This window comes from Epinephelus fuscoguttatus, linkage group LG9, assembly GCF_011397635.1.
Source record: "Epinephelus fuscoguttatus linkage group LG9, E.fuscoguttatus.final_Chr_v1".
NCBI classification, from domain to species: Eukaryota; Metazoa; Chordata; class Actinopteri; order Perciformes; family Serranidae; genus Epinephelus; species Epinephelus fuscoguttatus.
In genome coordinates this window covers 23,113,388-23,130,004 of record NC_064760.1, presented here as the reverse complement: position 1 = coordinate 23,130,004, position 16,617 = coordinate 23,113,388, and the positions used below count along the sequence as shown (strand labels likewise).

Below are 16,617 nucleotides of genomic sequence, written 5' to 3'. Positions count from 1 at the left end.
AAAATTAAATAGTAACCTGGTTTTTGCGTTCCACTGATTGTAGTTTCATCTTCTCCATGCAGCGACGAGCTTCCAGTGAATTCAGCTTCTGCTCTGCAAACTTAGTTGCGCTGTTGTTTCCTTAGAAACGCCACAGACGTTGGACTTTGCCAGAATCCTCCACATCCAGTTGGCACTCAGTTTGTTCACCCCCATACTCAGCACTGTGCTTTCACTCTTCTTCTTCTTCTCCTCCCTCCATCTCTCCTATTCTATTGTCCAACTGGGAATTCTTTCAACTGAGGCTGTGGCTCGTCTCCCTTTAATAAATCCTCTGATTCAGAGTTTTCTCTCAGTAAATCCATGTGTTTGCTTCTCACAGAGGAGTTTTTTTACGTTCCAGGTCCAAGAACCACTATAGTAAATGTTATTCATAAATAAATCTCACTTTAATCTCATGTATATCTGGTTACTTATAGTTACACAAATATGTTTGCATTCCAGGTAAGGGTCAAAAGTGCACATTTATCAAAAAAGGCCATGGGGTTTTCGTGAGCGGTCTACAAATGCATAAAAAACAATTAGGTTTTGTTTTGTCCTCGCTTGCCTCCACAGCACCTTAACACCTAAGAGAAAGAAAACACTTTTTAATTATTTCCTTGTCATTACTGTTGTCACTGTAACTGTGTTAGAAACTGTTATGATGCAGTGAATAAAGGTGCTACCTGATGTGGGTCCACAGTCACTTTCATTAAGGCCAAAGAATAAATGCTAAAGAGAAAAACAAAAAGAGGAACAGAAACTAAAGGAACACAAGGAGTTTAAATAACAGGTGAAAAGGAGAGAGAAGAAAAGAGTGTCAAGAAGTTAATAAAATAACACAGCATCAGTACAGCAGATGTTAAGTCCTTCAAGTTGTCTCTTGTTTATCGTTGTCTTGTCACGCTACAGCTAACACAACAAAAAGAAACACAAAGTGTGAGTATGTACCTTTTCCTCTATTTCCTTTATTTGTCTCTTTTGCAAGTCAAGCCTGTCCTCCAGCTCTCTAATCCTCTGCAAGGCAAAGACAGACGTGGTTAGCTCGTCAAAATATCTCGGCCAGATCTCATCAAATCTAACAAAAGAAACAGTTTATAAACAGTTAATAAGACCGTGATCCAACAATTCCTGTATATGCTCCAAATACTCTGCCTCTTTCCCATCATGCCTTCTGTCTCCATGGTAGCTGTGTTGGGTAAGACGGAGCTGCCATGGCAACCGAAGACCAGATTTAAAAGTGAACCGTGGAAATGACTATATCTTTGGGCCTTATATTAAAACCAGAGCAGATCATTCACTGACTCTGGAATGACACGAGTGTTCACAGAAGTATATTTAATCTAGTTACAGTATCTATAAGTGTATTCAGGATTAAAAAGGAGGCAAACACACGAGGAAAGACACAAATTCTAAAACTAAAATACCAGCTCTTTCATTTAATATCTTCCAAATGTATCTTTGGTGAAGCTAAATGCTTCAAGCAAACCCAGCTCAGTGATTAATAAGGTAATAAAAACAAGCTGTTAAAATTATTGTTACTGGACCACTGAGTCAGCCATGAGAGTGAGTAAGTGTGTAAACTGAAGCCAACTGTGGGGAGGAGGAAACGGTTTTTCTGGATTTTTAGATCTATCTATAAACAATCAGCAGTTTCCATAAATGTATTTACTTTGTTAGTATATTTCATGAGTAGTTGATTAGAATGTGTTTTAAAAGTCCTGTATGTAACTCTAGAGAAAGACAGTTGATTGTGGAGTTTCATTCATGGTCATCAAACACTGACGCTTTGGGTTGGTTGTCTGAACCATAGACCCAAAGTGTCGGTATTTGACAACCTGGATATGACACTCATATCCCTTTTTTTCTTGGCGTGGGCTGCAGCTCAGCACAGCAGGGATTTACAACAGGGCTACATCTTGAAGGTGTCTCTTACGGTGCATTCACACTAGGGATGCACCAACCCGATATCTGGATCAAATATTGGCCCCGATATCATCAAAATAGGTGGATCGGGTATCGGAAAATGCAACCTATACCTGAGGCAATCCTTTCTCTTTAAATCTTTTGCAATGCGAGCTATGTCACATACGCCATGGAGCGAAGGAGAGAATCTACTGTGTGGAGGTATTTCACACTATTGCAACTGCTGTTGCACAATTGTTTATTTTAGTTAAAAATAAATAGTTCATCATTGCATTAATCTGTTTAATCTTGTTTCATTCATCAATGCCTGATGCCTCTAATCTTTTCTGTTCTACATGTAAAGGTATATAGCTTTTTAGGTCAACCATGGTATCGGATCGGTATCGGGTATCGGCTGATACTCAAAGCCACAGCATCGGGATCGGTATTGACACTGAAAAAGCTGGATCGGTGCATCTCTAATTCACACCAGGATAGTCCGGGGGACTTATTTCATTTGGGCGGACAATGCCGAAAAATTTTACACCTTCATTTGGTTCAGTTCACTTTCACACTAAAGTCAACCAGTCGACCAAACCGCTTGGACAACGTCACACAGTTAGAACAGCTGCTCGTTTGTGGGCGGTATTGCCCGAAGCAACCACTGACCAGGTAGAAACATAGCATGAGGAAGAAAAAAACCCGGCTCATCGATTGGCCAGGACAGAAAACAGAAATCCATCCCCTTAAGCTGGCTTGGTCACCACAAAAACAATGGCGCAACACCAAATTTATCAATAAGCACCTGCACCTCCTCACTACTCCACGTCCTCCCACAAGACGTTTTCCAACTTTTTCTTTTTTACCTATGCTTCTCCTGGTTTGCGCTGTTGGCTTTGGTTTTTTTTCTTCCAAAATGCACTGCGCTCTAAGTCGCTTCCTCTCTTTGGTTCGCTGGATAGTCCTTTTGCATTTCCCACTGTAAGCGAACCGCACCAGGGTTCACTTGCAAGTGAACCGAGAACCCCAGTTTTCAAGCAGACCAGGGTTCAAGGGTCAACTATGTTTCTCCAGAGTTACAAACTGCACTTTTAGTGTTCTGTGGTTAGAGATTAGGAAGACCATGTTAGTAAGTTACAGCTCAACTGATTCAAATGAAGTTTAGGGTGCAGTGGTTGTTGATGTACTCAATGAATCACATATACTGTACGAGCCATGGGTGTAAAACTAATGTGAGGGCTGCAGAGTGGAGGGGTACTGAAGGAGTGGGGGAGTTTATTCAGATCACAATGAAATACACACACTAGCACACACAGAGTCATTCTGTCTCATCTTTTCACTCTTCCACTTCTACATCTGGACTTACAGATAGGGCTACAGGTTGCACACACAGGGATACTGCATCTTTTTCATAGCACCAGAGGTCTGGTGGGGTCAGACGTTTCAGACAGGAACCAGGGGTCAGATTGAGGGAGGGCAGGACTCAGTAACCTGACTGCATTTGTTTTAAGCCTTACCTGCTGGGCCTGCTGTAGGAGCTCCATGCGCTCCTGTAAGATCTGACTGTCAAATTGCCGGCTCTGCCGGAGAATCTGACGCCGCAGCTTGTCCACGGCTAGCCTCAGCTCCTCCCTCTGCCTGTCTGTCAGCGACTCGGCCACCGCCTGGCATGCCGGCTGCTCCTGCTGCAGAGCGCTATACAGCGTGGCCTCCAGCTCCTCGATCCTCTGCACAGCCAGCCATATACACACACACATACAGGTACACACGCGCACACGGACGTGCACATGCACATGCAGAAACACACACACACAGGCATGCACAAGCACACACATGGAGGCACGCACACAAACAGATACAAACACACACACACACATACACACACCACTGTGACCATGGCAGATATGGGGAACACTGTTCCACTTTATATTGGGGATTACTGAGGCTTGACCTTCACATGGTAACTTCATTATATCAACAACACAAAATGTGTTTTTATTCTCTCTGTTCCAGTAAAGTTACCATGTGAACAACAAGCTTTTACCAACACAATATAACGTGGGACCATAAACACAAACCAACACCAAAACTGACCAAATCAAACGGTTAGAATTTTATGGAAAGTGACCTAAGTGTTAACTTATGTTTTCTGCGAACAGCCTATTTAAATCAGTGGGAGGGGAGAATGTTTTAAGATCATTCATGCTAACAAAATCTAACACTAAAATCTTATTAAACCCATTCTGTCTAATTTTTCTTCAGCTTCACTTGCTGTCCACATGAACCAAGTACACAGGATATACATGAAGGCATTACATCTTCATATTTTCTACAATTTAAGACTAAATCAGTGAATGGCATAAAGCCAGCAAACAAGAAGCCAAATTCCTCGGCCAATTCAGTGGCTTCCACTGTTAAGAGAATTTAGATTTCAGTGGTAAAAGATGCAGTATCCCGACACAATGCAACAAATTTTACCTTTATGGAGGATGTTGCATTCATGATGTTTAATGGGGTTCCAAATGTTTATGTGTCATGCTGGAATGACAATGGTGCACCCCTGCATTCCTCAATCACTTTATCATGAACCACTAGTGCTTGTACACAACCTTGGTTAATGTTGTAAATAATATAAATGAGTGCATGTTGTCTGTTTGAGAGGCTTTGGCCAACTTTTGCATAAAGGGACAAGGTCATACCGCTCCAGGTTCCATACCATGTAGGCCTGGTCCAAGGCCTGCTTCCTGTAGTCCAACTCTTCCTCGAGGAATCCCTTCTGCTTACTGAACAGCTCCTACAACAAGATGTGATAACATAAAATGCAGGATGTGGTATCACAACTAAATGGTAGAGTACAGTGCATACTGTAGAGCCAGGAAAACTGTGAATGGCTCAAATTAGATTTGGGTGGACTTTTTGACATTGAAACCAGAGAAAAAAAAACCAAGCAGATAAATAGCTTGTTTTGTTTATGCAGCAGTCAAAAGTAAAGTGTATTTGTATCTTTAACTTAAACAGTTTAAAGCTTGTGTACTCTGATGGTATTGATTTTTCACCTTGTCATTTTCCAGGTCGATCATCTTCTGTGTAAGAGCAGCCTCTGTGCTATCTATCTGCTTCAGCCACTGTACACAAAAAGAAGGTGAAGTTCATGCATTTTCAGAAGCTACAATAGCTGTATTATTATCATCTGTGTTTAATTTAACAAAAATGAATCAAATGTAGTGGCTGCATTGGGGATGCATGAAGTGTTATTGCAGCGGGTGTCCACCATGTGGCAGTAAAAACACAACATGTGTGAGAGGCCTTTCACTCACCTTTTCACACAGTGAGATCACCGTCCCTGCTTGGATCACTGCAACCTGCTCCTCATTTCTGAGATTCTACGAAAACAAAACACGAGTTATTAGAATTAATAAAAATACCACATATAAAAATTTCTTTTTTAATCCAGCAGTGTGTTAAAACTCACCCCATTATCCCCCAGGATGTCCAGCTTCTTCATCAGCTCAGGAATGATTACATCCTGCAGGTCAAAGCCAGCCATCACATTGATTCCGTGAAGTCTTAAAGGACAATAAATAAAATAGTCTGTGTTGGCGTGTGTGTGTGTGTGTGTGTGATCACCTTGACTCCCTCCTGGTGGCAGTAGATCTGCAGGGCGCTGCTGCTGTTCTCAGGGAATGCAGACATGTGCAGATTGAGGGCAGGAGATCTGCGTTCCCTCTCCTACACAAAGTAACGACCATGTTAATATTCATACACATACATACACCAAAAAATAAACAAAACAAAAAAAAAAAACAGCATATCAGCCAGACTAACAAGTCCTACAGTCATGTTACAGTTGTTCATATCATTGATGGTGGTGCACTGTGGACAACATACTACATGAGCGTGAAAAGGGAGTGAATGAAGGATTTACTTACATGACACTGAAAACATGGTCGGGATCTGCCAAAATGAGGGAGGTGGAAACCCATAGATTTAAAAGGGAAATCAAACCAAACCAGTAGGGAGTTTGAAAACACATGCTGAAACTCAAAACTGAAAATGTGATCTTAAAAAGATGCTGCTCTGCCTATATTGAGACACTCCTGCTACATAAACAGATGCAGTATCGACTGATATGAGTGATGCTACCTATTTTAAACCTCTAGGTCAGTAACTTTTTCACTGCACATGTCAATTTCTTAGATAATATTAAAGAAAAAATACTTAGCAGATAACACTACACTGTTTTATCTTTCCTAAACTATACATAAACATAAGTTTTTATCTGTTGGAAAACAAAACGTGGGACACACATGCAAAAATGAGAGGACAAATGAACCAAGATGGGATTGAATATCCAACTTAAATACATTTTTATTCAGTTAAAAATTATATTCATCTGAACACATTAACACAACATTCTTTCATGAATAAAAAAAATCCAGTTCACTGGAAGGGGAGTGGACACAGCTGCCATGCAAAACAATGGAAACCACAAATGTATACAGAGGGGGACTCAAGTGTGTACAAATGAACAGTCTGTCTGTCTGTCTGTCTGTCTGTCCGTCTGTCCGTCTGTCTTTCTGGCGAGTCACTTTATGTAGGTCTTGATTAAGGAACTGATGTTGTTGTCGCCTCCTGGTGACAGTTTGGCATTGGTACAGTCTCTTACTTCCAGTTCAAGCACTCTGAATTCCAGCAGCTCATTCTGATCCCGAGCATCCTGAACCTCGGCCTTGAGCCGCGACTCGGCCTGCTGCGATGCACACACCTGCAGACACACACAAATCTTTGTTATAATGGTTTAGTGTTGTTTACAAAGCATTATGAATACTCTGAATAGTGAATGTTGTTATCATATTTTTTTGTTTTGTAGGTAGCTTAGAATCAACTCAAATTAACAACCTCATAATAAAATTTAATGTGCTAAAATCTAATTTTACTTTTATCCACAAATTAAAGCCAACTCATGTTACTGGTTGTGCTTTGCTAGCCTGGCATCATATAACCTCATTGATCATTCAGAGGTCGGCACTCTGGCTCAGTTTCCAACCTTTTGGCATCAGCTTTATCACAGTTTATGGAAAATTGTCAAATGCTGAAAGCTGGCAATGACTGCTTGCAAAAATGAATAATCATTTTAATTTTTTCTTTGATCATTATGCTCTACAGATATAGACACATTTCCAGAAATTCTGATTTCATACTGCTTCTGGCTGTGCCTTAAGCACTCATAATTATCACCCTTGAACTTACTGAATGACAGATAAACCGAGGGGAGTTGTATGTGGCATGAGAGTAGATTGTGAAAAGGGGTGTTTCCGGGGGTGTACAGAGGTGGTGAAATCTGGTGATGAAATCCAGATTGTCAGTCTTTAGTTTCTTTTGTTTCTCTTGGATTTCTTTAAATTGATTTCTAACATTTCAATTTTATGCTGTATTTTTTGTCAAGTGTATGTAAGGCATTTAGGTTTTAGACTGTATTCTATCAAGGACATGTTCTTAACTACTTGTGTTTACACGTTTTGCTAAATGAAAAAAAAAAACAAGGTTTCGGAGCAGGACAAAAGATTGTGCAGAAATGTCCATATTCCTCAATATCAGGCGCTGAAGTATCCTTTGGTATCAGTACAGAAAATACACGATACTACGGTATCTTTTAGCAATGGCACTAAAGATCTTAAACAATGCCAAGCTCTAGTTGGCATTCTGCAAGTCTGCAATGATGCAGTATCTTGACACAGCATCTATCTTGCCAATAAAAGTGAGTATAGGCTAATGCAATCTACCTTCTCATGCAGCTCCTGGTTGGTCCTGAGCAAGTACTGCTTCTCCTCCACCCACTTTGAATCCTGCCATAACAACCAAACACAACATCAGCACAAAATGATACTGACAAGAACAGGAAAGGGAGGAAAGCATCCCCGACAATAGGGCGCAATGAACAAAGCTGTCAGAAACACAATCAGCCAAATCAAAACCAACACAGGGACCATGTACTGTATTTCCAAATGACACATGCAGATGTACCATAGACACAAACAGACAGGAGCATAGTGGCAGTGGCACAAGTTTATTGATCCAGAGAAATAAAGACCTCTCCTGAGAAAACAGGCAAAGGAGCTGCATTCACAGTCATCCACAGTTCACAGTAACTGGGGGAACAGAAGGCGATCTGAGATGAAAAATGGCAGAGCAGCAAATCAAATAAACAGAGCTGTGTCAAGCCTCAGTGGAACAGGCAACATGCAGAAAATGTGCAGTGACAAAGAAAAAACCTCACAATAAATGAAGAAACTAAGATTGCTGATATGAATCCATCACAATAATTCTAGTGTTCCTCATGATATTCAGTGTAGGTTATAATAAGGTGCCAGAAGTTACTTCAATCCATTAGTTTTGAGAAAACAGCCGAGGCGTTTCTCCTAGACATGACAATGTTTGGCTTAGTTCTCAGACTAAGGTGTTTTATGATCACTTTTGTACAAATTAAATGATCTAAAATTAATGTAAATTGTATTTTCAAATTCAGAAAAAGCAAAACATTACTGGATTAACATCTAGTAAAACAACCTATTCATAGCTGACAGGAATCAAATTGGTTCAAGCCTCCTCTCCAGGCTCAACAGCACTGACAGGCCCAATAAGAAACAGAACCAACAAGGAAGGATAGAGAGTGAGGAAGAGCATGCAGGAAGTGACATCACAGGATTCTGCGGCAGACCTGGTCAGCAAAGCGCCAGCCCAGGAGCAGAGCAGCCAGACAGACATGCAGGAGGGCCAGTGAGAGCAGGACCAGTGAGCTCCTGTCACCATCCCTTGTCTTTGTTACCTGCCCCCTCTCTGCCAAGGCCTTCTCCAGGTCCACTATCTTGGCCTGGCAGCTGCTGAGCTCCGTCTGCAGCTGTTCACGTGTCTGTGGGAGGGAAGCTCAGCCATCAGGGACCAGCATGAAAATTGGTTTAACAGCAGAAGAAAACTTTACATGGTATTACTGCAAAATATGCATTTCAATAATTTAATAGATTTGTAAGTTACAGAATATTCACTTCTTATGTCCTATGTACAGTTTTTTTGCAAAGTTGTAAAGAAAAACATTTGAGGGATCATGGCCAAACAGGGCATAGAGGTTAAAAGTGGTACGAACCCTGGCTTCCCTCTCAGCATCCAGAGAGCCCCCCGTCTGCTCTTGAAGAAGGGCGTAGGCACGCTGGAGAGCCTGGTACTCTCTGGTCAACTGACGGAAGCGAAGCTCTGACTCTTCACGGGAAATAGTCTTTATCAAATAAAAGTAGAAATTAAAGATATATTAAAAAGAGACATGGTCAAACGCACACACTAACCTTTACCTTTAATTATTTTACTTAGATAGATGGTGTTAGAACCATATAATATAATATAGTTTAAGGCTGAGTGTCCATATAGTGTTTATTCTGAGTGCCAGCGTCTTTTTAAAATTATTCCAAGTGAGAAGAAAACATATGCAGCCACAAGCTGCCACCTAGAAAAAACAGGGCTCTTTTCAAGAGCACTCTAACTTTTTTGTGTGGCCGCTTCAAGTGCATCCAGAGGGAAATCTCTGAACTCTTCCGAAATACACTGGTGTCATCACTGTGGTCCTTTTCAGGCAACCAACCTATATTAGATAGGGCAGGACTCATCATTCAGGTAACCAAGAAAATGCAGGAGAAGCTTGGCTATGTCTGTCTATCCTGAATTGTATGATATGTCAGACAGAAACTATCACAACAAAGACAAAAAAAGCTCATCCGTGGGAGCAGATCGGCCGGACACTGAATGTTGCTAGTGAGTGTTGTAAGCATGTTGCTGTCGATGTAGCCATCAGACAACACTTAAGTGCCCTCTAGCATCCTGACAGCAATTCTTTTTGCCGGAGAAAAACACTATATGGAGACACAGCCTAAATTATTTCTTTCAACTTCAACAGAAGATTTTCCAACCTCTTCCAAATCCTCCTCTGGAGTTGCCGGTGTGCGGTCAGTGAGGTCAGTGTTGTAGGAGGTCAGAGAGGAGGTCTCAGAGTCTACTGACTCCTCATCAAATCCAAAATATGTCTCCACAACATGCCTCTGCATGGAGGAAAAGAGAACAACAGAGGATATGCACATTGTTAAATAAAATTAGCAAAGATTATGTTGTCCAATCTAAAGAAAGACCAAAGCCCAAAATCCAACATTCATCCAGATTATATCACACCTGATTTTAAATCCACCAAACATTTCAGCTTTACAGTATGTTTAAAAAATTTGTACAGTAATAGTTTATTCATTGACTTTTGTCTAAATCAGTTATTGTCATTCTGTTGTTTATCTCAGGCAAGATAATCTGATCATATCAGATGAAATTTCTGCGTGTTTGTTTACTTCTTTCTGATCTTAACTCCATTCCAAACCCACAGAGTCCTTACCATCATGTTTATAAGTCATCTCCTGGCAACCAGAGAAGTAGAGGCAAACTAGGGCACAGAGGCAAATGAAGGACGAGAAGTAGAGGATAAGGAGGATGTACTCCGTCATGTTGCTACTAGATCAAAAACGCTGACAAAAAACTATAAAGAATCTCCCCCAAATACATCTATCGTCTCTCGGACTGCACTAGCTGATTTATACAGACTGTGCAGGCCTTAAGTGACGTCCAAAAAGCCCAAATGCTTTCCGTTGCACTCCCACACAAAATGGAAAAGCAGACAATAAAGCTTCTGGTTACAATGGAATTACTCCTACAGAAAAAAAAACAAAAGGCCAGCTTCTAGATATTGTCTCCAAGCTCATGCACTCAGCTTCTGAGTTTAAGTCCTAAAAAAGAGCCAAGCCGCTGTGCCCAACCCTGTATCCACCTTGCCAAGGTGACAAACTGGTTCCAGCAGGAGAGGTGGGGGAAAAATATCTGACATGAATCTATAAACTCCTCCTCCTGGCAACATCATAAACTCTGAAATGTCCCCAGGTGTAAACATGCACACATAACAGCAATTATTTTTGTCTAACACAGTCACCTCATCCAATTAAAATCATTATTATAAGTCAACCTCATCTCTTTCCCCTCTTTATCCACATGTAAGTAAGCTCAAAAAAAGACCAACTCATGTGTACAAATTAAGCTTGCAATTTTTGCACTAAATGTATTCATTCATTCATAACACTAAATAAAATAAGGCAACAACAGAAACAAACAAATAATTTTCCTCTAGCTGTGGTGGATGGTTTCAGCAGGAGCTGCATGTGTACTCAGCGTAATGCTCCCAGCTGTGAGGGATACTGTCATCATTGTCTCCTGAGCCCAATTAAACACAAAACATGCACACAGAGACACACACACACACACACACACACACTTAATTAAAAACAGTACTTAAGGATCAGTCAACCACAGATAAGGTAGCTGCTTAGTTACGCACCACTGGATTTTAAAACGCTCATGGACACTCACTTTAGACAGTTTGAGAGGTTTCCTCCTGTTCTTTTTGCTCATCACCAATCGGTCACGTTCCTAAAGACAAACACAGTAGATAACAATGAGAGCCCCACATCTGATATTCAGTCGAGACTCAGTGAGCTGCAAAAGCTTCACATAGCTCAGTCAAAACAACAAGAATATTAGATTTCATGCAGCAGTGTCACATTTCGTATTTTTCTACAAATTTCAAGGTCAAATAAGAATGCAATAAAATGGAAAAACTGCACTTATAAGTTTGAGATGAAGTGGTAATGGTGCAGCAAGCGGTATAATCATATTAAAGCATGTGGGCTGAAGCCAAGTGATGTGATGAAAATATGGCATAAAGATGGATGGGAAAGATGAATTAGAAATTTTGTAAAAACATTCTTTTTCTACGATTATTTTTGCCTTTAATTAAAGGACAGCTGCAGAGAGACAGGAAAGGTTGGGGGGGTGGGGGGGGGGGGGGGGCATGACTTGCAGCAAGCCGCTACAAAGGAACAGACACGCTACCAGGTAAGCTAGAGGTCGCCCCGTAGAAATAGCCTTGAACCAACATTACAATCCACCAAACATACTCTCTGCCCCTTTCTGAAAATATTAAAGTTATTCCCCTAAACTGAAGGGATCCAAAAGGCAGAGAGAGCACCGATTACAGCGGGTGCTTTCACAATGTGATGCCTCTGGTGCGGCAAATTGACTGACGGGAGACAAATTCCTACTAACTGACAGCATGTATTGTTATATCACCAAGCCCACTCCCATTTTAGAACGATCTTTGATTATTTTACAGAAAAAATAAGAGATATCAGCGCTTGTTACAGAAATATATGCCATACTCATCTGTTAAAAACTGTGACACTAGAACTGGAAATTTAATCAATGAAACGTCTTCACAAAATATGTGGTTTGAGTAAAACCCTGACCTGCATGAGCTCGTCAATGATGCCCCGTTGCTCAGAAACCTGCAGCTTGAGGAATTCCACTTCCTGCTCCTCGTGGGCGTGGCTCAGGTCTGTTAGGGAGCTTGGCCGTTTCAGCTGGGGCTGGATGGATTGTTGCTGTGAGGGGGGCCGCGAGGAGGTCGCTTTTTCCTTCTGAAAGTGGACAGAGAGAAGCTTCATCATGGTTGTAGAGAATTATTTCATGCTGTTCCTCAAATGGCCAGTACAGGTCCCGCTTCCTTTTTAATGATATTCTCAGTGACACCCAAATTGCAGCAACACAATCTGTCTTTTACAGATTCATACTAAAATATCTGTTTTCTACAAGTAATTGAACTTTGAATTATTCTTTCACTAGACAGAAGAGAAAAACAACAGAGAGCAGGCGCAGTAAATAATATACAGTGTGCATCTCACCATCTCAGCGTTCTCTCTGCTCAAGTTCTTCAGTTTCTCCTCCATGCGTTGCAGCGTTTGCAAGAGGTCGTCATTCTTCTTGGACAGCCGCTTGTTCTTCTCAAACATGGGCTTCATCTGGCTCTCGGCCTCTCGCACCCGCTTCAACTGAACAGAGGAAGGAAACAGGGAGGGGAAACAATGTAATCCTAAGTCTTCAAGTGAGACAGAATTTCCAGTTTGAGCAGGAGGGGCAAAATCAAGGTTAGAGGCCATAGAAAATAAAATGTTTTAATACATGTTTCATAGGCGTGTAGGCCTGTAATTTCTGCATGCATGACCTTCTGTGTGTGTGTTTCTCACTAGTTCATTCCTCTCGTCAGCCAGCAGTGCATTTCTGTCCTCCAGCTTCCTGATGACCGAGTGGAGCTCCGCAATTTTCAGCTGGAACCTCCTCATGTCACGCTCCTCCACCTCCTGTGGAGCCAGGGGGAGAGGAGAGGAGGACGAAGATAAAAACTAAAAGAGGGAGTACATGCAGGCAGGCAGGCAGGCAGGCAGGTAATTGAGGTGGATGGGAAAGAGGAGGCGGGATGAAGGATGAGATACCATTTTACTGTGACCCTGTATGTGAAGTATACACAGTATTCACATGCCTCTCACATGCCTCTCTCTCATGAATGAGCTGAAAGTACGAGCTGCACGTGCAGGTGTGAATTGGTGTAAAGATATACAATACTGCTGTATATCTCCATATGACATATGATGGATGTTTTTTCTCATCACTAGGGAAAAATAGCCCAAGTTTGCTTTACAGTCAGAATGGTAGGATGGATCTGTCTGCCATTAAGACCTGCTAAAGTAACAAAAACACACAAAGATTTTTTTATCCTTTATTTTACCTTCAATATTCTAGAGTTCAGCAAAAGAATCAATGTAAATCCAATGTTCTTTCTGTCATTTCAATATTGTAGAGGCTTTGTTACCCTGAAAAATATCAGAAATCCAGTGACTTTTACGGTTCTGTATATGACATTCAAAGCATTAATATAGCAGCAAAGCGCTATTTTCTATGTAAAGATATAGTGGAGTGATGGCCTCCTGTGTAGAGACTGACGTCATGCTCCGTCTGTGTGCTTGCTTCTGTGTGGTTTGTTGTGGTAAGCCTGTCCGACCACGAGTGCATGTTTGTGCATGTGTGTATCCCAACGGCTAGCTCATTGCCACAAGGTTGCACTGCGCTCACACGGTGGTTATCAGTAATTTTCCTGCAGCATCGGCACGGAGGCGTAGTGCCCACCCTGCAGTTCCCCCTGGTTAACACCGTTGGCTCTGTCAGCACTGTTGCCATTGTTTAGCGCTATTAATTAGCACCATTAGCCAGCCCTTACAGAATGTGTCGCAATTGCAACAGTTGACGCCAATTTGACAAATCCCTGTGAGTTCTGCATGTACTTGTGATTTCCCCCCAGGACTGCTGTTTTTCCGTAAATTTGATTTGTCATAATTGTTTCCCATGAGTTTTATCAATCATAGCAGTCCCTCGCATAACTTCACCGGACTCACTTCCTTGTTTCTGGTTGTGACGACGCAGACATGTGGGACACAAACGTCTCATGTTACCGACAAAAATGGTTGCTGAAGGCCATGCAAGGCAATCCTGATGCTCTTTTCAAAAGCAGGGGTGAACTAATTTGCATCATGCGCAATGTTATGATGGAACACAAACGTCATCAGTTGAAAAATACTTTTCGACTGCAAAACACACCCGAAGAATGGCTGAAACTTTCACCTGCTCCTGCAATTTCATTACAAAAAATGCTTCAAAACATCACGACATGCATTGCAATTTTTTGGAAAAGCTGCCAGAAACCAGACATTTTAGACCACAACGATCCCCCAAAAAAGCAGTGAAATTCTGGAGTGGCTAGTAGCCGCTAGCTCAGCCACCTCCATGTTGTGAACCGTGTCCTGACAACAACATAGAGCACCTTAAATGCCTGTATTTTGGTTTGAAGGTGGAGCATGTGTGCATTTCAGAGTGGCCATGATTTTAATTTACTCATGCATTCATATGTACTGATGTGTGTACCTGATTGTTGAGCAGGTCTGAGTTGTCCCCCAGCCCAGGCATCACCTCTCTCTTGGGGCTGCCGTGGTTGTGTTTCTCAGCCTCTCGTACCTGACCCAGCTGCTCATCCAGGGCTTCTTTCTGAAGCTGAAGCTTCTGAGCGAACCCAGCCTGCACCCCCAGCTCTCTCTCCAGGGCACACATCACCCGGTCCTTCGCCTTCAGCTCATCCATCTATGGGCGGGATAGTAAGGGACATAGTGGGTGGTGGGAGGAGTGAGTGAGGCAAACAGACAGTTTTCCATTAAATCCAAGTTACAGCCTATATTATAATCAATGAAAATGTTCACATTAAATAGTAATATGTAGTGCAGATACTTCTGAGATCAGGTTGAAGGAAATACACCAAAAATATTCATAAAATTCAGCAAAAAATGTGAGTATCTGGTTTACATGACATGCACTGTCCTTCTGTCTTCCTTATGTGAAAACAATTATGTTCACCGTGATGCAGCTTTCAACCTGACGTCCCACTCTGTCTACACCTTCAGTCTAACAAGCTGTTTGCTCCGATGGCTGAGAACAGAACAAGGGAGCCACAGCATTTTAACATTTAAAATATAGTGCTTCAGCTGTGATTAATTTATGAAGCGTTGTTCTTGCCCCGAGTTCACACAACTTCTTGTGACAAATGCTCCCACATCTACTTCCCTCCATATTTTGTTCTTTAACACTGGCATTTCCTGCACTTTGCACTTTACCACTCTGACTCCAAACACTATTAAGTCTCCTTGTTCAAACATTCCTTTGCTAACAATAATGCCTGTTGTAACCCTGCTAAATGTAAAATGATTAATGAGTAACTGCAGCAGGTATACTTTTATTTTGGCAGATAAGCACCACATGGTGAGATATGCAAAGACAGACAGTACAGCAATTAGCCTCTAGTCTTCACACAATGTCATTGAGATAAACTTCAGAAGCAGGAAAACAGATGTCGGGGTGTGAGGTATTCCAGGTGATATTCAAATATGGCTGAGACAGACAAGGACTATAAAAGTAACAGCTGCTGGGTTTGTCAAGATAACCTATCATGGGAATAACAATAATACATTGTTTAAAGGGCAGTTTAAGACCTGTCTTTTTGTTATTCACTGCTCTGTATTCTATAATTTAATTGAGGTTAGCTTGTTGTGATGGACATAACAGAACACTCCAACAGAGGCCCAGAGGGGAAGTGATCATATATAGTATCAAATTTTAAAGGCAGAGCGCACACTGTAGGCTCCAAATAAATGGTTTATTTCTCTTTTCCTCTTTTTTAAGGCAAGATTTAGAGCCTCAGGAAGATCTTGGGGATCGAAATGTTAACTTAAAAAGAGAAAAAGAGAAATAAACAATTTATTTAGAGCCTACAGTGTGCAAACCTCCTCTGTGCCCAGCAGTGAAGTATTTTTTTTGTCTTGCCTCTGAGTATTTTTGCCAGGATGTGTGCACACTTTGTCCCTCCATCTAATTTTGAAGGCCCAAAAAAATAATTTTCTCAACCAGCTCCTTACTTCCACAGCATTACTGCACACACTTTCTGACAAAGTTAAAACAGTTTTGGTCATTTCAATTTATGGAGTGTGTTTTGCAGCAAGGGTTTAACTACACTACTACGAAACTACAAGTTTGCTGTTTTTTTGTTTTTTTTTTGCCAGACCACTGGCAATAAAATTTGATCAAACCACACCCACATGTGGTCCTCATGAGGCAGATTAGCTCAGTTTTTCGGTGCTTGGAAGTTGAGGAAGTGATTGTTACTTCTTGTTGTTAAGTTATTGAGAA

The 16,617-nt window shown here is 41.4% G+C and overlaps 1 protein-coding gene across 2 annotated transcripts in view; it reads right to left on the bottom strand.

The window, feature by feature from the left end:
- jakmip1 (janus kinase and microtubule interacting protein 1) overlaps window positions 1-16,617 on the bottom strand; it is a 44,735-nt gene that overhangs the window by 15,679 nt on the left and 12,439 nt on the right. Inside the window, exons 5-23 of one of the 2 annotated variants that reach the window (XM_049585616.1) lie at window positions 14,809-15,021; window positions 13,080-13,193; window positions 12,738-12,884; window positions 12,303-12,473; window positions 11,368-11,427; window positions 9,879-10,007; window positions 9,065-9,193; window positions 8,750-8,833; window positions 7,707-7,769; window positions 6,590-6,688; window positions 5,551-5,652; window positions 5,396-5,449; window positions 5,241-5,306; window positions 4,980-5,048; window positions 4,640-4,717; window positions 3,441-3,650; window positions 970-1,035; window positions 705-781; window positions 17-605 (exon numbers count right to left, since the gene is read on the bottom strand). In XM_049585616.1, coding sequence (XP_049441573.1) covers window positions 731-781; window positions 970-1,035; window positions 3,441-3,650; window positions 4,640-4,717; window positions 4,980-5,048; window positions 5,241-5,306; window positions 5,396-5,449; window positions 5,551-5,652; window positions 6,590-6,688; window positions 7,707-7,769; window positions 8,750-8,833; window positions 9,065-9,193; window positions 9,879-10,007; window positions 11,368-11,427; window positions 12,303-12,473; window positions 12,738-12,884; window positions 13,080-13,193; window positions 14,809-15,021 — 1,905 coding nt within the window. In that variant the 3' untranslated portion in view covers window positions 17-605; window positions 705-730. Of the gene's footprint in view, window positions 1-16; window positions 606-704; window positions 782-969; window positions 1,036-3,440; window positions 3,651-4,639; window positions 4,718-4,979; window positions 5,049-5,240; window positions 5,307-5,395; window positions 5,450-5,550; window positions 5,653-6,589; window positions 6,689-7,706; window positions 7,770-8,749; window positions 8,834-9,064; window positions 9,194-9,878; window positions 10,008-11,367; window positions 11,428-12,302; window positions 12,474-12,737; window positions 12,885-13,079; window positions 13,194-14,808; window positions 15,022-16,617 lie in introns of those variants that run through there. The other variant, XM_049585615.1, reaches the window with a different exon arrangement.